The sequence below is a fragment of the Phocoena phocoena genome, chromosome 6 (assembly GCF_963924675.1).
Source record: "Phocoena phocoena chromosome 6, mPhoPho1.1, whole genome shotgun sequence".
NCBI lineage: Eukaryota > Metazoa > Chordata > Mammalia > Artiodactyla > Phocoenidae > Phocoena > Phocoena phocoena.
Window position 1 is genome coordinate 10,274,315 of NC_089224.1, and position 22,084 is coordinate 10,296,398.

At 38.9% G+C, this 22,084-nt stretch overlaps 2 protein-coding genes across 3 annotated transcripts in view; one reads left to right on the top strand and one right to left on the bottom strand.

Annotated features, from left to right (window-relative positions):
- HMBOX1 (homeobox containing 1) overlaps positions 1-7,796 on the bottom strand; it is a 184,203-nt gene extending 176,407 nt beyond the window's left edge. Inside the window, exon 1 of one of the 2 annotated variants that reach the window (XM_065878865.1) lies at positions 7,498-7,796. The gene's annotated coding sequence lies outside the window, so the exon portion shown is untranslated. The remainder of the gene's footprint in view (positions 1-7,497) is intronic. The other variant, XM_065878863.1, reaches the window with a different exon arrangement.
- A 435-nt stretch (positions 7,797-8,231) lies between these two features.
- INTS9 (integrator complex subunit 9) overlaps positions 8,232-22,084 on the top strand; it is a 109,892-nt gene continuing 96,039 nt past the window's right edge. Inside the window, exon 1 of the mRNA XM_065878755.1 lies at positions 8,232-8,301. Coding sequence (XP_065734827.1) covers positions 8,293-8,301 — 9 coding nt within the window. The 5' untranslated portion in view covers positions 8,232-8,292. The remainder of the gene's footprint in view (positions 8,302-22,084) is intronic.

The window sequence follows — 22,084 nt, forward strand, 5'->3', positions numbered from 1 at the left end:
CAAAAGAATTTCCAAACTACAAAAGGCAAAAGAGTGACATTACTGACCCAATAATTGGTATCTTTCTCCTTATGCTGACAAAACAACAGAATTTATGAATAAGAGGAATTATTTAATCTCTGGGGTGATAAGAGTTCTGTATCTTGATTGTGGTGGTGGTTACAGAATCCACATGTGATAAAATGGCAAAGAACTATACATACACATAGTACCAATGCCAATTTCCTGGGTTTAATATTGCACTAAAGTTATGTAAGATGTAACCATTAGGGGAAACTGAGTGAAAGGTACAGGGCCCTCTCTACTATTTTTGCAACTGCCTGTGAATCCATAATTATTTAAAGATTCCACTTATACGAGGTACCTAGAATAGTCAAATTCATAGAGTCAGAAAGTACATTGGTAGATGCCAGGGCCGGGGTGTGGGGAGGAGGAATGGGGAGTTAGTGTTTAAAGGAGACAGAGTTTCAGTTTAGGAAGGTGAAAAATTTGGGAGATGGATGACGGTAAGAGTTACACAACAATGTGAATGTACTTGGTGCCACTGAACTGTAAAGTTAAATATGGTTAAAATAGTATGTTTTATATTATGCGACTTCTACCACAATAAAAAAAATTTTTTTTAAGTAAATAAACAACTTTTAGTTTAATTAATAACAAAAATACCACAAATATAAAAAAATTAACCTAAATACCCTGTTTAGTAGACTGGAAAACTGAGACCTAACCAGGTAATACACACAAACTTTCACAGTCAATAACAGAGTAAAGGCACCTAATTGATATGCTGTTGACTAAGGAACATAAGATTAGAAGTAACCACTAAGGAACATAAGATTAGAAGTAACCAATCATTTGTGGCCATTAACAATATCTTGTTTTACGGAAGATAATCAGGTCGGTTGATGCCTGGGTTGCATTAAAATGCAATCAGTATATACATTTTTTAACTACTATACTTTATTTAGAGGAAAAAACTTTTTCTGAGGGGAAAATATCTCAAAAGAAATTTATATTTAACCTTAGAACTTCCACGTTTGAAGGAGTATGAGTTTTTTGAAGAGCATGACACAGTATTCCAAATAAGATCATGCCATCTTTTCAAAGAGGTCTTCCTCACACAACAAAGTGAACAGAAACTATTCTTGTCCCTAATGGTTCTAAACAGCTACAACGTAAAACTAAACACAGGCTATCTTTGACTCCAGAAAATGGATTTTCAACCAAATAAAGATAATACTCAGAATAGCTACTTTCAAGTTCCCCACAGTGAACAATTATGTTTCATGAAGGCAAATGCTGGCTAAATTAGTGGTTGCGAACTACAGTCATAATATAGCCTCCTACAAAAATTACATTCTAACGTCTGAACTGATACCTTAGCTATCATCCTGCTTCCTCTACACAATCATTTTGGGTAACATTTATCCTTATGAGACTCAGTTTGGTAAAAACAGGGCACTCTTTCTCCTCCTTGAGAGAATGCGACACAGATGTAAATCAGCATATGTATATCATCTACCACTTTGGAAAATCAACTGAAGCGGTCAGGCCACCCAATCTCAAGTATAAACATCAGCATGTAAATAAAACTGATGTCTGTCTAAAGTGGCTTCCGGATCATATAATGCAACTATGCAATTGTTCCAATAGCAATGTAAAGAAAACACATTACCTGAAATGGAACAAGGATTCAGATTTGTGGGGGGAAAAAGTGAAAGAAGCTACACAAAGTTAATAGGTCTTCAATGAAGTTAGTGAGAAGATAAGAGAAGTCGGATTAACAAGGGGAAATCTAGGTTAGAAACATAAGAATGTATTAACGGGGCTAGAAAAGTGAATTTTAAAATTGCAGCCTGAATTAGGCAGTAATTTAACTAATATTACTTTTTACTTTGGGAGAAAAAAATAGAAGCCAGAGAATATGGAAGCATTCTTCACATAGCAATATACTTTGAAGTTCACAATTCTTTACTTTTGAAGACATTACTAACAACTGCAATTCTCACAGATTAACACCCAACCCTCCTTATCTATACTAAAGAGGCTTGTTTGGCCTACCAGCACTTTGGCATGGCTAAGGCATAGGGTCTGGGATTGGTAATGATAAATTATAAGGCAGGAACCAGAACATAAACTATCTGGTATAACATGGTAATTATATAGTTAACATTTACGATATGCCAAGAGCAGTCTAAGGACTCAACATCATTCTAAGGGCTCACAATAATCCTATGAAATAAGGAGTATTTATTCCCTTTCAACAGATGAGAAAACGAAGGCACAGACAGATTAAATCATTTGTCTAAGGTCACATAGCTAGTAAGTGGCAGAGCCAAGATTTGGACACAGGTGGAATGATAGTTTGGATTTATCTGAAAGGCTAAGGAGCCAATGAAGGATTATAAGCAAAGGAAGACCAATATTCAAATTCACGTTTTATTTTAGCAAGATCAGGTAGGAGTGAATAACTACTAAGGAAAAAAACTGAAACCTCAAAATTAGTTAATAGACTGACGAGGAAAGACAGAAATGATGAAGGCCTCAATTAAGGGAACAGCAATAGAATGAAATAATTGAATAGATATATACAGAGGATATAAAATCAACTTGACTTATGATTAGAAAAGGGAGAGTGAGGATGATTCCAAGGCTTCACTGACTAGGCCAACAGCTTCTCATTTTAATCATACTATTACTTTATCAAAAGCAGAAAGGTTTAGTATTAAATCATCCTCATATCAGCAACAGCCACAGTATTTGACTATCTCCTCTCTGAAAAATGTGACTAAATAACTTACAATTACTGCCACTTGGCAACTCCACACTAATTGTTTAATATGCATACAGTAAAGACAGCTATTAAATATTTTCAATAAATGACACACAGACCATCACTGAACATAACATGGACAGAGAAGCTACAGAGAATCTGTGAAATTTAGTAAACGTTCTTATAATCAGCACTCTAAATTTAAGAAAAACCTAAATGCCCTTTAAATGGATTAGAATCATTTTACCACTTATAGGAAGAGGTCTGTAGACACCTCTTTTAAGATTCAAAAAAAGTAAAGCTCATTACTTCAAAGTTAAATCGACTAGGTTCTTTTTTCCCCTTCTGTCTGTAAATGTAAACAAACAAAAAAACCCCACTATCCTTATAGCCCAAGTCAAGGATCTGTAAATTACTACATTAGGATTATAATAACCACTGGAAAAACTTACTGCAACTTCAACCTTGTTACCACTGTAAGGGTAAAACTATGCTAAAGCCAGGGCCTTCCAGTAACTAAATGCTCTTGGAAAATGTCCAAAACAATGTATAGTAAATTTCCAATTTGTCTCATCTAAGATCAAGAAAAACAAGTTATCTAAAGCACTGGGTTATATTTAAATAGGCTCTATGAGTTTTACATCACATTATCTCTCAGAAAAATCTATACTCTTTACTTAGGATGGGACCTAAGACCAGTAAGTCACCTGGGGGGTAGGGGGTGGGGAGGGGGAAGTTGCACCTAGGAATTTAATCACATATTACTTAATATTATTTTCAGAAAAATTTCAATACCACTAGCTTTCTTTTTGAGAGAAACAGATTTTGGCAGAATCTGCTAAAATCATGGTTTGCAGTGATACTGAAAATCTCCATAGCTTCTATAACGTGGACAACATGTGGTGGTGCTTACTCTGGTTTCTAGCTTGAGCCGTTTTTTAGAGCCTCCTATTATTTGTGGTTCAGATTCCTTTTTTATGGGTTGCATGCCTGATAGATATACACCACTATCATACAAAAACAAACATAAAGGTGCTTTATATATGTGAGTGCATATGTGAATGTACATACATGACACTTTAGACAAGCTGTGATTTCCACTCATAAACAACTTTTTTTTATAAAGTTCTACTAAACTGAGAAGTAAAAGCCAACAGTTAAGAAAATAATCTAACCATACAGCAAAGGGAGCTGTAAAATTAATTCTGGAAGCCAAAAAAACCTAAATAAAGCAGGTACACAAAACAAACCCAACCTATTTTCACTGAGCATTTTTAAGTTTACCTATAAATGCTAACATTTTTTAAAAGTTGAGGAGTATACCAACTTTCATTTATGAAAAATGACACCCTAGGATAAATTTCTAATTCCCAAGAGAAATAAGTCAAGTTTAAAGATCTGCATACAAAAATAATAGAAGAGCTGCAAAGAAATGAATCGAAAAAGCAAACATGGTTTTACAGGAAACATGGAAGCTATCTGAAACATTAAAAGTGGAATGGACTTATTATCAATATAACAAACAAAAGATCCAAAATGAACAAATTAAGCATAAATACTCCCCATGTGTTTAACTTCTTCTGAAACAAGCAATGCCATACCAATCAATACTTGCCACAAATATTGCCATAAATTGGTCACTTCTATCTTTTTAAATGATGAAACAATGAAAGGTTTGTTGAAATATATTTATAACTTACCAATACTGAGCTATTAAGTTTCTATTAGTGACGCTTCCACTAAGGATTTGTGCTAAAAAGACTGAAATCTATTCATACAGCAGTGAAAAATGAAGCCTCACTAAAGACATTCAATATAAAGCTGACCCCTAAAGGCTCCTTGATGCACGTTTGCAACCACAGTATTCACAGTATGCAGTACACTAGCAACAGATTGGTTAAAAACAGTTTGGATTTTCAACCTCCCATCATACAGGCAACATTTTTAGAAGCAGTCACGTTAAATAAATATGTCTTTCACAGTTACGGGATGAAATTTTAAGCTTGACAGGCACCAATGCCCTGATTTTCTACTTTTTTCGTAAACCATATGACTTCCACATGCTGAGAACGTATTATGCTTTAACCTGCAGTAAAGGCTTTACAACATTTTAATGCTCGGTACCTAAAATGCAACAGAAGCACCCCATCCCATCGAATACAAGGAATATATCTGGTTTCAACAAAACCACTAGTCAGAAAAAGTTTAATGAACGCCTTTCCCAGTAAGTAACTTTGCATTTCCGTAGAGGAAAACAAACAAAAAGAAAATCTGAGGTGAGGGTGGGTGGAAGAGAAAATCTTCTCATATTTTATTATTTTTCCAACTCTTAACAAACATTTTAGTTTTTTTATTTCTAAAATAATTATTGAACATTTTAAAACACTATGTCTAATAGAATATCTTTCAGCAGAAAAACACTCTATTATGTAGTTACACAGGATTTTTCTCCAGTTTTTGCAAAGTAACATTTCAGGCTAAAATAGAAGGTTAAAACAAATAATTCTGGAAATCCTAGTCTATAGCAAACTGAAACCTCAACTTTATATCAACATATTGTATGTTCTAAATTTGAGATTTAGAATACACATCAATTTTTTTTTCTATTCAGGTCAATCTAAATATATATGCTACCTCATGTTTATAGACAGCTTATCTGTGTGAATGACCAACTGCAGAAATTTCAAATCAAAGGTTATAAAACATACCATAAAATTACACACTATGTGACTTTCAGTTTTTATGGTATCTAAGGTCCTTTACTGACAGGTTCAAGAATTGATAAGTTTAGATATGTAAATATGTAAATACATTAAATATGTAAATACATTAAATTCTCAGCAGTCAAAAGAGAAATTATGCCAAATCCTTTAGTTATTTAAAAGTCCATTACACTAAAAATCTGTGACAAAAGAATGGTTATTGAAAAACTTATATTTCAGACCGAAAGAAGTACAAATTATATTATCTTAAATCTCCTGGTGTAATGTTTTTAAATATTAAAGACTGTGAGAAACAAGAGATGTTGCAATTCTCTTTCCTTTATAACTCCAATTGAAACTCGGAAGAAAAAAAAAATCAGAATTCAAATTTGCCAAACTTGACTTATACACATAATTCAACTAGATCTATCTTAGTTGTGCAATTTTAAAATAAGTTTAAATGCAAAGCACTGCGACCTTGATGTGATAATTACCTGTGGAAGAAATGCAAAATAAAAACAAATGCAGGTCCTTTTCATCGAATGATGCATTTTACAACAAAACCAGTAAAAGCACAACCACGTAGCACAAACTAAATAAACAGGCACAGGAGGCAGCATGTCCATCCAGGAAGAGAAATGTACCACGCCAAGAAAGAAAGGAAAGAAGGAGGGAAGGAAGGCGGACGGGCAGGCGGGCAGGCGGGCAGGCGGGCGGGCGGGCAGGCAGAGAGAGAAGACAGAGGTTTCTATACCTGCAGGATCCCAGAGAAATGAACTAGTCACATCACTCTCTCCTATATGATACGTAGGGTTTTTAAAGCTCCAGGGTAAATTAAAACAGCAACCACTCTATACCACCATTCAACTTTCCATAGTACAGTATCTTTAATGCCAACTGCATTCTCCTCTTCACTCACCCAGTGTTTCCTCTCTCTTCCATACCAGCTTTCAGACAAATGCGAGACAGAACAGGGTGGGGTATAAGAAAAATACAAGCAGCGCCTTTCCGCTACTCCCCCCGCACCTCCAACAATTTCCAACAGTTCTTCCTACTACGACAATAAGTCGCCCTATCTCAGGATACACAACAGTCATTCTGTGTCTTCAGTAGACACACAGAGGCGCGTACACATGGCAGCACTCCCGAAGCCCCACCCCCAGGCCCCCGAATCTTAAGTACTGTTTAATCTATTGAACGCGAAGACCACAGAGAGATCCCTCCACCTACTGTTTTGGGGTGAGGGTGGGTGGAGGACTCCTTTCAAAGTAGCCCCAACAGTGTAACCAAAACACGGTTCCGGAATAAAATATTAAGAACACTTTTCCTTTCCCACCTATCTGCCGACCTCAGGATGCAAAAAGCCATCTCCACGCACCCGCATCTCTCCAGGGCTCCTGCCCGGAGTTCGGGGTGGAGAGGCGTCCCGGGAGGCGGGGAGGAGTGTGAGCGGGCGGTGGGACACAAACGAGTCGCTCACCGCGGCCACCCTGCGCCGCGTCGCCAGCCCAGAGGTTCAGGACCCGCACCTCGCGCACGCCTCTCCGCCCAGGCCCAGCTAAAAGCTCCGACTCTGGCTCTCGAACTTCCTCTCCGGAGTCATTTATTCAAGGCGAACACATCACCCAAACACGTCACCCAGTTTCAAACACAGTCTGCACCCCAAACAAACCCACACACCTCAAATTCCCCTCACAGTTTTCCAAACTCCAAACAAGAGACCCCACCTCCAGGATTCAAACCTTCCGCCCACCGGGGAGGCAACCAGGAGGAAAGAGTTGAGGAGCAACCGACGCCTTTCCATTACCGCCCCCACAAACTGCCCCACCCCAGACCCTGCGTCCCGGTCGCCCCCGTCGGAAGCCCCCCGCTTCCTCCCTCCACTCAGTCGGGCCGCTTAAGCGACCCATCCCCAGCCCACTCACTTTCTCCCCCAAACCCCTCCAAAAAAAAAAAAAAGTGAAGAGAAAGAAGTGAGGAAAGAGACTTGAGGTAGTCCGGCTTCCAAACCGCTCGACTCACCTCAGAATCCTTGCTGAGTTCTCTCCGCCCGGCACAGCCCCCTCCCCAACGTCCCGGTACGAAGGGCTGAGGTAGGGAGGAGGGGAAAGCGGGAGGGGGAGGGGTGTCTTCCGCGTGGGGCGCCCGTCGGGAGGGGACTGGGGAGGGGTTGAGGCCGGCGCAGGAAGAGGAGAAGGGGGAGGGGAGGCCCCTATCTCCCAGTCTCCCCCTGAAAACCTCCCTTGTCTCAATCACATCAGACTGACTGTCTTTGTCTGGCTGACAACCGCCATATTGATATCAACAGCCCCGCTCCCACCTGCTGCCGCCTAGCGGCTCTGGGAGTTGTAGTTCCTGCCTCCCTTGAGTAAAGGCGCCGGACCGGGCGTCCGGAGGCCCCAGGGAACTACAGCTCCCGGCAAGTACCGCGCCCATTCGCCTTCCCACAGGGAGGAGGGGAAAGGGGCGCCAAAGCCGTAGGGACTACACATCCCAGAATACCATGGATCCCGGGCCCAGAAGGGGGACATGATATCATGCTGGGGTGGAGAGGGAGGATGAATTGGCGGCCGGGATGAATTTGAGCTGACGGAAGGAGGTATTCTGAGAGGAAAGGGAGGAAAAGGAAAGACGACCACAATTCCCATGATGCACGGAGAGATTACTACATTTCCCATGATGCAGCGGGGGGGCGTAGGGAAGAAAGACTGCATGTCCCGCGATGCTCTCGGCCGGCCGGTGGCGGAGATTGAACCGGAAGACGCTTTCTGGGTCTGAGGAGTGGAGTGACTGGTATTGAACAGCCAGAAGTCCAATATGAAACTGGTGAGTCTCCGCTACTAGGTCAGAGGGCATATCCTTTTGGACTTCGTCGTTTCCACCTTGGGAAGGGAACCGTCGCGGAGGAGGGGTGTCAGGGACTAGAAAGTGGGGTGGACTAAAGAAAGCTACTGTTTGTTGCTGAGAAGTTTGAATCCCACTCCCGACCCCCCGTAACTGCCTGGTCTTATTCATTCCTTGGCGGATCCCTTTGGTTAGATAAGAGATTGACTCTGTCACCTTTCTTCACATACAAACTAACATTGGGCTTAATGAGGTCTGATTTGTTTCTCAGCTGCCACGTGAGTGTTATAATGGGTTAATTTCTTTCCACGAGATTGGCACTTGATTAGCGTTTCTTCCTACGGTTGTTGAGAAGGCTTTGGTTAACATATGAACAGAGTTTAGAAAATACTGGGCAGAGCGTAACCTCTTATTAAATTTTCCGTTATAGACTCCTAACTGCCCTTGCTTTTAAGAGAAGGACGAGGTCAGGGTGTGATCTTGGAGGATTTGAATCTTAAACCCTGTGTAAGATGGGCTGCGAAGAAGTGTTAAGGCGTTCCAGTCTAGAGCTGTAAGGGACTGCGTGAGCCAAGGTTAGATGGAGCATGCCAGAATACCTGGAAAAGTCTTTGCATCACAAAACTCAAACATTTGGCTTATAGGAAAGCTGCTCAGACCTTTGTTTTGAGCCATTTTACTCTGTGCACACAGATTTAACTAGTTTACTCCAACTGTATGGGATTAGTAATAGCATAATTAGAGTAGAGAAACAGGTGTGAGATGCTGTTTCTCAACCTTTTAAAATTCATGTTCCTGCAGCCAAGTGTTGTCAGGCTTTACTTTCTGTAGTTTTTGGAGAAAAACAAAAGGTTCCTTTTCTTAATTATTTGAGCATGCTTTAGCAAAGTGCACGTGTACGTACACACACACGCTACAGGCATATATACTCTGCACAGTGTCAGCTGTTTTCTGAGAAGTCAGAGAAAGTATTAAAAGTGGATTCAACTCCAAAACTGTCTCTATCTACAGCTGTTTTAGGTAAGGAGAAGGGCACAGATCAGTAAACCTTCAGAGTAACAATTTGCTCCTGGGTCAGTTTAGGAAACATTTAAAAATGCAGAATTGAAAGTCACCACCCTTGCTGTAAAGAAGCATGCAATCTAATGAAGAAGATACAAAGGTAATGAAAAAGTTATAATTCCCTGTGTTCATGTTCAGGGTTTGGGGATTGAGAGGATAATGAGGGTGCATGGGGAGTGTGAGACAGTTCCTTGGAAAGGTGACTCTTTAACTGATAAGAAGGGTGAGTAGGCTAGGACCTTCTTGAAGAGGGTTCAGTTTATAGAAGCAACAGAACTTGGCACCAGAATGGTTGAAACACATACCATGTTCCCTCAATAAAAAATAAATCACAATTGGTGTGCTTGGTGCAAAGGCAGGCAAGTGGGAAACAGTTTTTTTCCATAACAACTCATTTGCTGAGGGTATCAGAGAGTTAGGGTTTAGTTTACATATACTTTGGTTTGCTTATAAACTCCTCCTGCTTATGTTATTTAAAGATGTGAAAACGTGGAAAAAAGTAGAAACTCACATTTTTTAAGAACCATAAAATGCCTCAGAGGAAGAGGAAGTATTGTCTATACTCCCTCCCTCTTTACTTGTCATCCACGTAGTACATAACTAAAAGTCATTTGGTAGTTGATGATTTATAATGCAGAATATCTTTCAACACAGCAAAGTGGTTTCAAAAACATTAGCACATTAGCACTCAGTAAGTTAGACTTCTTTTTTGTGTCATGCCTCCCATAGAGTTGGAATAAATCCTCCATGGCCTAAAAATTTTAACTTTGTGTACTGCATCAGAAATATGTAGTAAGCCATATTTTGTATTTATATCATGAAACACAGAAATACATTTTATCAAGCACATTCTTGTTTTGGAGATGATGGCTTCTCCAAATATCCATCCCACGTACAATCTATGACCACATCTTGTTGATTCTGTAGTTCTTGAACTGGTCTGTGTCTCTCCAGTCCCACTAATACTCCCTTTGTATGGGCTCTTTTCACTTGACACTTGGATTTCAACAAGGCCTTCTAACTGGTCTCCCTGCACTCAGTCTCAACACCCTCCAATCCATTCTCTACCCGGTGTCCCAGAAGTTGCTTGAAATTGCAGCGTTCCCTAAAACCCCTCAGTAGCTTCCTTTGCCCTTAGGATAAAGTCTTAACAATTCTTGACTTACCTGGTCCTCCCAACTTCTCCAGCCCTCCTCTCCCTTGATCTCCTCATTCCAATTATACTGCAGGTCTTCCAGTTCCTTGAACTCCCCCTGCTCTCTTTTTTTTAAATTAATTAATTAATTAATTTCGGCTGTACCAGGTCTTAGTTGCAGCATGTGGGATCTTTAGTTGTGGCATGTGGGATCTAGGGATCTAGTTCCCTGGCCAGGGATCGAACCCGGGCCCCCTGCATTGGGAGTGCGGGGTCTTAGCCACTGTGCCACCAGGGAAGTGCCCCCCACCCCACTCTCTTTTGCCTCTGGGACTTGAAATCTGTTCCATTGCCTCCACTTCTTTTTTGCCTGACTTATTTCTTTATATATTTCAGATCTCTGTTTAAATAGCACTTCTTCAAGGTTTCCTTGAATTACGTACCCCTGTTATGTGCTTCCATGGCACACTTCCTTTTTTATGGCACTTGTAATTATTGGTTTTATGTCTGTCCTCCATCTTGTGGATTCTTGAATTCCCAGGGCCCGACGCATTGTGTGATGCCACTAAATAGTAGTTGAATAAATAATTCTTGAAAGATTGTCAAGGTCTGTTAATATTCTTGAGAAAAGATTAAGGGGTGAAGTCAAAACATTACAATAAGCAATAACCATTGGAGTGAAAAAGAATGATTGTTGCCTTTTATGGAGCACTAACCGTGTGCCAGGCGTTGTGCTAGGGAGGTACTTGCTATTTAGTGTCACATTTTATCCTTTGATCTAGATGATAGTGTTCCCATTTTATAGAAGAAAAACTGAGCCTTCAGGAGATGAAGTGGCTCGAAGTTACACACATGAAAAGAGTGGTAGACCCAGGATCTGAAACCCAAGATTCCTTCCTCCAGAGTCTGTTGCTTAATGAGGGCAGGGACTCTGGTGCTTTGCACAGGGACCAGCACATGCTGGGTTATCTCTCACAGAAACGAAGCCAAAATGCAGACTGAGAGAAAGTTCATTCAAGGATATTTTCTAAATTAGCTTTAAATCTGAGTTTGGCTGAATTAAGATCTTAAGAAAGATTATTGGTAAAAAACTAAACTCTGGGGATTTCCTTGATCATCTAAAGGGCTCCATATCAGAGCATACTAGTTGAGTGCCCAGGTTGGTGTCTATACTACCCAATTTAGCCTCTGTGATGCCATTTATAGTTCTCTAACCTTACCCATCACTGTCTTGGTGGCTTTTCACACACCCAAAGGAAGACACTGGATGCCAATATAATGTAATCCTTGGATAGCTCCTTCTTAGAGAGATACCAGCTCAAAGGATTTTAATGACTGTCTATAATATCAGGCAGCTTTATTTAACTAAGAAAAATTAATTGGCACCTTCAGTTAATCAGAATAATTTTGAAAGGAACAGGAAAATTAGAAACGTGTCCTCTAAATTAGCACATTTTAGAGCATGTTCTGCTTTTAGTATAGATTGAGCCTAATTGGGTGCACCCTGATGGCCAAATTCAGCAAAGGGTAGAAACTAGAATTCACCTGGGTCTTTAACAAAAGACCATGAGACAAAAAAAAAAAAAAAATACCGAATACATTGACAGAAATTGAATTTGAAACATTATGGCCAGGAATTTAGTCATTAAAATAGATGAAGGTTAAAGTGAATAAAATGATAAGCAGTTCAAGAATGCATCGTGTGTCATACTTCCTATAGATAGTTCCAGTGATGGAGAGAATCTTCTAGTTTATTCAGTCAACAAAGATTTTATTATACAACCACAGTATACCTTTGGCATTCAAAGTTTTAATACTTTCCATTCTAACTATTACATTTGACCCCGAAGATCGATGACAGGGAAGTATTTGTAATTTTGCCGAGGCACAAATTTGAATGTGCCTTTAAGACGAATGACAGGGCCGTCCCTGGTGGCGCAGTGGTTGAGAGTCCGCCTGCCGATGCAGGGGACACGCAAGAGACGCGTGTTCGTGCCCCGGTCTGGGAAGATCCCCCATGCCGCTGAGCGGCTGGGCCCGTGAGCCACGGCCGCTGACCCTGCGTGTACGGAGCCTGTGCTCCGCAGCGGGAGAGGCCCGTGTACCACAAAAAAAAAAAAGTTGAATGACAATCCTTAGTGAATGAGCCTGATTGCCTCAGAATCCAGGGATCTGCAGTTCTTGTGGCCCACTTGTTAAAGGTCTGAAAGAAAGGTCACTTAAACGCTTGTTACGTTATACTTTTTGAATTTGATGGAGGAAATTATATGCTGTAGTTTTATTTACAAATTTAAAGCCTCAAGAAGGCCTTGAGGTATATTCTTTGGTGGTCTATGCTCCTCTATGAAAATGCTGTTTCATTACTACTGGCTTTGGGGGGTGGCGGGGAGGCTCAAACTGAACTCACCATGTCTCTTAGGAGAACAGATGGAGCAAAGCAGTGGATCCATGGGCCGCTTCCAGCGGAGGACAAGTAAAGCACCAAGTGGAATTGTAGATTATAAAGAAAATATTGGCTTGAAAGGGGCAAATCCTGCTCCAAGGTCAATTTAACAAATCATTAGAAAGGGGTGTGGTTAATCCTCACCTTGGATCTGAGTGCGATGAATTCTTCCTGCAATTTTCAGACTTGCAGAATCCTTTTGGCTTCTTAGGCTTTGGATCAGGAACAGAAAATTTCTCGCTGTAAAGTACAAACACTCGCAATTTTACCAGGACTTAATTCACCTATTTCAGTACAATTGTTAAAATGTCAACCTGATTTCACTATCTTTTCTGTGTTTCTCTTTGCTGGTTGATTAGAGTGCCCTCGTGTGTCTTTATGATTTAATATCATTTCAAGTTTTAGAAAGGTCACGTTTTATCATCACCACCTCAGTGTGATAGGTTTTTTCCCTTTAGAATGCTTTCCTCAAACTCTGAAAAGTGACATGAGGCCAAATCACAGACATTGTTCAATAGAGCTCTCAGGTAAAACCGACTATTTTAGTCTTGGGCATTTCAAAGTCCTAATGGTTACCCTGAAGATTAAATCTTTTATACTTAAGGCAAAAAAAATATATAGCAAGGTTTTTTTCAGTAACAGTTGACTTGAAAAGAAAATTTTATATTTGCATGTAATACATATAATCTGACATACAGAACAAGCATGACAGCATTGCTGTTGCCTATAACTGCAGTAGCACATTTGTTTTGTGACTGGCTTACTCTGGGTAACTCAAATCCCTCTGCCATTTGCTCTGATGATCCGCAAAGTGTACTTGAAGGACAAGGGCCAAGAATGCATCATGGCCACAGAACTCAGTAAAACCTAGCATTCCAAATGGAAAGTTCTCTCCTGGCTTGCTGAATACCAGCAGAGGTCCAGGGGTAAACTGCTCTTCAGTCATCATCATTAATTTATTCATTCAACAAATCTTCCTGAACACCTGCCTCTTCTGTGCTATGCATTACCCAAGGTACTAGGCATATTCCAGTGAAGAAAACGGATTTGCTCTGCCTTTATGGAATGTAAAGTCCAGCGGGCATACTGTGCAGTTCGAACAATATTACAGTGAATTTTCTGATGTGGTGATATCGTTGGGCCCTGGCTCAAGTAGTTTTTGAATATAATGCTTCAAAATGTATTTAATTGTATCCTAGAAGATGCCTTCTTAAAATTGTAACAGACATGGCCAATTTGCCCACTGGTTTACCATTGTACCAATCATGTATGAGAATACATTTCCCCACTCTTGCCAGGGATGCCATCTGTTTCTTTACTCTTACTATGTGTCTTACTAATGTAACCATCTTCTTTCATCAATCCTCACACCCTCTTGTCTCTTAGACTTCGGCTATATTTAGTAAAAGGTCCTTACAGTAGTGATGGATGGATGTGGGAAAATGTACCAAAAAGAGGAGCAGATTTCTTCAGATAAAAAAGTGGTGCCGTGAGAATCTTTAAAAGGAATTTTTTAAAGAACCTCTGGTGTTGCTTTGAAAATGCTGATGCGTGGGAGCAGTAGTTGTTATTATAAGCATTATGGGGTCCGGCAGATTGGAGAGGCAGCTGGGTCAAGTGTGTGTAAATGGCAGAGGAGACCTCCGTGCCCCCCAGAAAGGAAAGGGATGACGGGTCATCGGTGAGATGAAACTAGAGTTGGCATATCAGGAAGGGCTAAGTCAGAAGGACAGATGTCAGAATTTGCGGAGATCCTGAGAAAAGGCAAGAATGCTAACAGAAGATGAAGGGGAATAGGAAAGACCGTAGGAGAAAGGAGTTAGCTTGAAAGCCCCAAGGGGCTCGGTGATCAAGACTAAATTCCCAGCCTGTGGTGGGAATTTTACTGTGAGGAAACAGGAAGTTTAAATTGCCCCTGATTGACCATATATATCTGAAGGAAATGCCCTAAGGGTCTAAAACATTTTAATTTATTGAAAGCACAGCTGAATGAACTTTAGCTCTCTCAAGGACAGATAATCAGATAGATGATGTTCAAGAAAACCATTCTTTAATAGGAATTGTAAAACTAACACCCTTTTTGCCCTTAAGGTGCGGTTTATTTTTCATCACTCATGCTTATGAATGGGGTGGGGGAACGTGAATAATAAAAGGCCTTGCATAATCTATTCTTCAGATTTATGGCCTAAGCAGAGATTGGCTTTTCTTAAATACAATATTTCTGCATTTTTCTATTCCAGTAAAATAGAGAAAGGCATAATTAGATGTTCTAATTTAATAAGTCTTCCTTCTCGTATGTTTTCTCAGTGTATGAAAATACAGGTAAACAAGTAGTATTAATAATGTAAATGATATTATTATAATTGTTGCTTTTTTCTACATTTTTTAAATAGCTTTATTGAGGTATAATTAACATACCACAAAACTCATACGTAAATTTACAGTTATCCAACAATCACCACAATCCAGTTTTAGAATATTTTTGTTACTCCAGAAAGATCCCTTGTGCCCATTAGCAATCCCCATAACTACCTCCAGGCCCAGGCAACCACTAATCTATCTTCTGTCTTGTAGATTTGCCCTTTCTGGTCATTTCATATGAATTGATTCATGCAATATGCAGTCTTCTGTGTCTGACTTTTCATTTAGCATAGTGTTTTTGAGGTTCATCCATGTTGTAGCATGTATTGCTCAGTAATATTCTATATGAATATGTCACATTTTGTTTATCCAGGTACCAGTTGATAGACATCTGGATTGTTTCCACTTTGGGGCTATTAATATTGTGTGGACATAAGTTTTTATTTCTGATTTCTCCATGTTTTCATTTCTTTGTCTTTCATGATTACACTGGCTAGAACCTCCAATACAACATTGAATAGAAGTGGTGCAAGCAATGGTGCCAGTCTTTTTTCCCCTTCCCAGTCTTAAGGAGAAAGCATTCAGTCTTTCACCACTGAATACAGTATGAGCTGTAGGTTTTTCATAGTTGCCCTTTATCAAGTTGATGATGTTCCCTTCTGTTCCTGGTTTGTTGACCATTTTTATCATGAATGGGTCTTGGATTTCATCGAATGCTTTTCCTTTGTGTATCGAGATGATCATATGGTTTTTGTCCCTTATTATATTAATATAGTATATTAACTTAGTTGAATTTTTAATGTTAAATCAATCTTGCATTCCAGGCATAATTCCCAGTTAGTCATGATGTAGAATCCTTTGTAGATATTGCTGGATTTAGTTTGCTGATATTTTGTTGACGATTTTTGCATATATATATATATTCATGAGAGAAATTGGTCTGTAGTGTTCTTATGATGTCTTTGTCTGGCTTTCGTATCAGTAATATTGTTCTCATAGAATGAGCTGGGAAATGTTCTCTCCTCTAGATTCCAGAAGAGTATGTGTGAAGAATTGGTATTTCTCTTTAAATGTTTGATAGAATTCATCAATGAAGCCATCTGGGCCTGGGCTTTTCTGGGAAGATTTTTAAATGACTAAGTCAATTTCTTTACCTTCTATAGGTCTCTTCAGATTTTCTCTTTGTGCGTTACATTTTTTTTTTTTTTTTTTTTTTTTGCGATACACGGGCCTCTCACTATTGTGGCCTCCCCCGTTGCAAAGCACAGGCTCAGCTGCCATGGCTCACGGGCCCAGCCGCTCGGTGGCATGTGGGATCTTCCCAGACCGGGGCACGAACCCGTGTCCCCTGCATCGGCAGGTGGACTCTCAACCACTGCGCCACCAGGGAAGCCCTGTGCATTACATTTTTTAAAAATTGTGATAAAATATACACAACATAAAATTTACTGTTTCAACCATTTTTAAGTGTACAGCCCAGTGACATTACATTCACATTGTTGTGCAGCCATCGCCACCATCCATTTCCAGACATCACTTAGCATAATATCATCAAGGTTCATCCATGTTGTAGCCTGTGTCCAAATTTCCTTCCTTTTTAAGGCTGAATAATGTTCTTTTGTATACCACATGTGTTTTATACATTCATCTGTCAGTAGACACTTGGGTTGTTTCCACCTTTTGGTTGTTGTGACTAAAGCTGCTGTGAACATGGATGTACAAAAATCTGTTCAAGTCTCTGCTTTCAAATTTTTTTGGTATACACCCAGAAGTTGAATTGCTGGATCATACAGTAATTCTAATTTAATTTTCTGAGGAACCAACATACTGCTTTCCGATTTTTACATTCCCACCGGCGATGCACAGGGGTTCTGATTTCTCCACATCTTCACCGCTCGTCAACACTTGTCATTTTATCTTTGTTCGTTTAGATAATAGCTATCCTAATGGATGTGAAGTAGTATCTCAGTAAGGTTTTGATTTACATTTACCTAATGATTGGTGATGTTGAACATCTTTTTGTGTTTCTTAAAATAGGTAATACATGCACATTGTTTAATTTTTTAAAAATCTGTACACAAGTTTAAAAAAAAGAGAGAGAAGATCCTGTGCCACCTTTATCTTCCTCCCCAAGAGCAATCTCAGTTGTCAGTTTCTTGCGGATCCTTCAGAGATATTCCGTGGAAATATACACATGTGTGTAATTTCCGTCCCTTTTTTGTTTTTTACATAAATGGTGAGATACTGCCCACACTAGTTTTGCATATTCCTTTTTCTTTTTAAAGTCAGAAATGCATCTTAGAGATCATTTCATGTTGAAATTTAGAACAGCTTCATTTTATAAAACAGCATATCCACACCTAATTGAGTCTGCATTTAACAAGATCCTGGGTCATTTGTTTTCATGTTACTTTCATTCTAAACAATGAAATAGTTTCAGTACTCCTTTCAAAAAAAATTTTTTTTTAATATTTGTAACGGACACTTTGTCTTTTCATTGTCTAAAGGAGGAGTTTAGAATCATGGATGTTAGGCTGGAAGGTAGAGTTCTCCTTCCTCCACATATATCCCTCCCAACTATTTGAGTATCTTTCATTGTTACTTAAAGTTTAGGGCATGGTTTTTGTTGCTAATATAACACATAACATGTGAAATTAGTGTCAGCACGGCTCAAAAATATGTTCAAACTATTGCTAGAAAAAAAAGTCAGTTGCACAGTGTTTTGTTGTTTAGGTATACGGTAATTTAGCTAACCAAACCTTCCTCTGTGAGCGTGAGGTTGTTTCCAGTCTTTAGTGTAGAAATCTCGTCGCATAGATAATCTCTTTTGTGAGCATTTTTGGAAGTATATCTGTAGGATATATGTCAAAGGGCATATGCATTTTTTATTTCATTTTATTGCCAAAATGCCCCCATCGCGACTTAGCAGATTACACTCTTGCCAGCAGCATATCCCAACTCACCACTACAGTGTTATCATCAAGCTGTCTTATTTTTTTCTCCTGGGAAAGTGAAAAAAATGGTATGTCATTATACTTTTTTATGTTATTTTTCTCTCATTATGTATAAGACGTGGAACATCTTTTCATATGTGTAGAAAAGCACCTGTATTTCCATTTCCTTTTCATCTCTCTTCTCCCCTACTTGATCTATTAATACTACACTGCTAAACTATTTTACCTTCTGTAGCACTAGAGTGTATTTTAATATCTTGTAGTACTTGTTCCCACTCATTGTTCCTCACTTCAGAATTTTCCAGACTACTCTCCTTTATTTTTCATATAAAATTTAGAATTATTAGTTTCCAATAAAATCCGTTTCATATTTTGCTTGGAATCAGGTTAAATTTACAAAATTTAAGGAGAGAATTGACATATTTCTTTCAACATATCATTGAGTCTAAGAACAAGAAATGTCTTTTCCTTTATTTAAACCTTTTTTTAAGCATATCTTTTTTGTTGTACTGTAATTGGAATCTTTTCCTACATTGTTTACTTACAAGAAGGGTATTTCTTTTTTGCATTCTCTACACAGCCCTATGCTGAACTGTCTTATTTTAATATTTAGTAATCTTTCCATTTAATTCTCTTAGGTTTTTAGGTGTATAACTTTGCAGATAATTTTTTTAACCTCATTTTTTTTTCCTGTGGTATAATTACATTGGCTTATACTTCCAGAATGTTTTGGAACAGCAATGGTGGTCGTAGACATCTGTGTTCTATTTCTGATGTGAGTGGACATGATGCTTGAACTCAACATGGCACTGTTACATTGACTTCTGGCTTGAAATTTTTGTGTATTTTAATTTACATACTACAACTGCTTTCTTGCTCCAAAATTTTCTAGTCACTAAAAAAAGTGAGATTCTTTCACATAGCCCAACAGTAAGTTATTTTCTAAGAGGAAGATCTATTTGTGTTGTATTGTTTGTTCTAGGCAGTTAATTATATCTTGCAAGCCATTTCCAGACTTTTGAGAAAACAATGGTTTTTATAACTTAAAGTCTTAGGTGGTACGTAGCAGACTTGTAGAAGTAAAAGACTTCTATGACCTTAAAAGAAAATTGCAAGGTTTCCTTGGAAAACAGAACAGCCAGAAATAGTTTCTCTTTTTGTACTTAAGAGACAGGCCTGATAAAGGCAAGAAATGTAAACAAATTGTCTGTTAAAATAAACATAATTACCACACCAAAAAAATCTGTAGAAACAAAAAGGGATTCAGAGCCCTAGGCAGTGGCTTATTTATTTTAAACTGTATTTGAGTCAAGCTGCATAGATCCAATAGGAAGAAACTGTTGATGAACAACTGTGTGATAGTTAAAACTAACAGATAAGAGAAGCCGTATCACAAATCCATCGTTTGGCTCTAATTGTATAGCCAATGAATGTTATTAAATGCCTACAAAACCTCGGTGCTGTGGAGCAAACTAAAGATGAGTAAGACATAGACCTTACCTCTCAGTAACTCACTATTCAACAAACCATAGATAAGTGTGCTGTGTATACTATTGATGTATGTGAGTGAGTGTATGTGGTTTTAGTGACAGACTGTGATAAAGGCAATAGTAAGATCAGGATTATGAAAGATGAATTCCACCCAGAGAATCAAAGTTTCCTAGAGAAGTAAAATTTGAGCTGGCCCTGGAAAGTACCTTGGCTGACAAATACATCGGAGGAGGAACGTGATGGTCTTATCCCAGGTAGTTCCTACCCTCTTCCCTACCACTCCCACCCCACAAAATAGTAATAATAATAGTAGGAGTGAGAGGAAACTTTGAGAGGTGATAGATACGTTTATAAACTTGATGGTGGTGATGGTTTCATGGATGTATACTTATCCCCAAACTCAGCAACTTATTTATATTAAATACATACATCTTTTCACATGTCAGTCACACCTCAATAGAGTGGTTTTTAAAAAGATTTGGAAGTGAGGTGTTCAGTTTTCCCATAACGTGCATATGCACTTTGTATGTTTTTTGCTCTGTAGCAGTGTGTACAAAAACAGACACATTTCTGTCTTCTCACATTCTCCTAATTCATTACTTTAGAATATCAACATTTTTATTATATGTGTGTTCTTAACATCCGAAAGGTTAGTACGTGTGATTGGAGCTCTAGCTCACTGCAGTTGGGACCTTGCTGAGTGTACTAGGAACGAAAGTTAGAAAGGTAGATTGAAGCCACAGTGGTGGACTTGGAATATAAGACTTAGCGGTTTGAGAAGTAACAAAATAAGGATTTTTTTTTAAGAAAAAGTTTCAGGGAAGTTTAAGAATTTTTTAACACCTAGAGCCTTTAAATTCATCCCTTCTGAAACCTAGGACAAAGGAGTTAGAAGAACTCTATTTTACACACTTAAAAACTTTGGAATGTGAAATGAAAAAGTATGATTCATTGCAGTTACAGAAAATATTTTTAAAAGTGAAATATAATCAAAACAAGAAGCATTAGGGAGCTTAGCAAATGCATCAAAGTAAATCAAAGTCAGAATTACCTACTTAGGACAAGATTTTTCTGAGCACCTTACAAGGACCTCATAAACAGTAACAGAATTAATAAATACATCAAAAAGTGAAAGGGATCCAGAGAATCAGTGGGACCAGTTGTTGGGCGCCATGTAAGAAGAGTGCCCAGATAGGAAAAAGGAGAGAACAGACACCCTCATTGATTCCTTGACGTTCACCTTTACTGATAAAGAGTTGGGGAGCCCCATTCCTGCAGACCTGCTAAATGCGTAGAATATTCTTGGTCACATCAAGAGGTTGAGTAGAGAGAAATCACCAGAAAGTGTGATGCTGTCCTCAGGGTATTTTTTTAAATAACATTTTCAGATAGTAAAACTAACATAAATTTCAAGTGTGCGTGCAGTTTGATGAATTTTTATCTAGTTATGCATCTGAGTGTGTTCTCTTTCGTGTCTGGCTTCTATAACTCAACACTTCGTTGACCTGAAAGTTTTGAAGGATGAAATTGTTGCCTTGTTGGTTAAACTGTGTGACCCAGCTGTACATAGCAACCTGGTGGAGGACTGGCAAAGTGACTGTGGGATTACCATCTCCTTGGAGTGTTCTTGAGGGGGCCCTGAGATATTCAGCCTGGCAAAACCTATTTCTGGGCTAGGCAAGCTGCTGCCATTCAATGGGAGATGTCAGCTGAGACAACATGGTTTCTTTTATAAAGAAATCCATCCAACTAAACTGTCAGAGTTCTTCAAAGGGACTAAATAAAAGAAAACTTGTTTCTTTAATTCACTTGAAGTTTTAGAATGCTTTTCTCAAAATAAAAATAGCTCTATTATAGAACCAATACATACTCATAAATTTTTTTCTGAATATAATGGAAAGATATAAAGAAGAAAACAAAAATCACCTGTAATCTCACCACCTAGAGTAATCACTGTGTAACATTTTGGTATATAATCTCCTATGATGGATGCACACACTGATATCCTTTAGTCGCTCCTAGGCTATAAATCTGTTAGGATCAGATTCAGCTCTGAGTGATAAGAAGCCTGAAGTAACCATGGCTTAACAGTTTAGATGTTTGTTTCTCTCTTACAAAGGAAGTCCAGGGGTAAAGAGTCCAGGTCTGTGACCATTAGAGACCCAGGGTCTCCTGCTAGCTTGCTGCCCCACCATCTTCAATATATGCCTTACTGTTTGTGATCCAATGTGAGTTGACCAGCTCAGGCCATCAGATCCCTTTTCTAGACAGCAGGAAGGAGGAAGGGACAGGGAAAGGCATGCCCCTTCCCTTTGATTA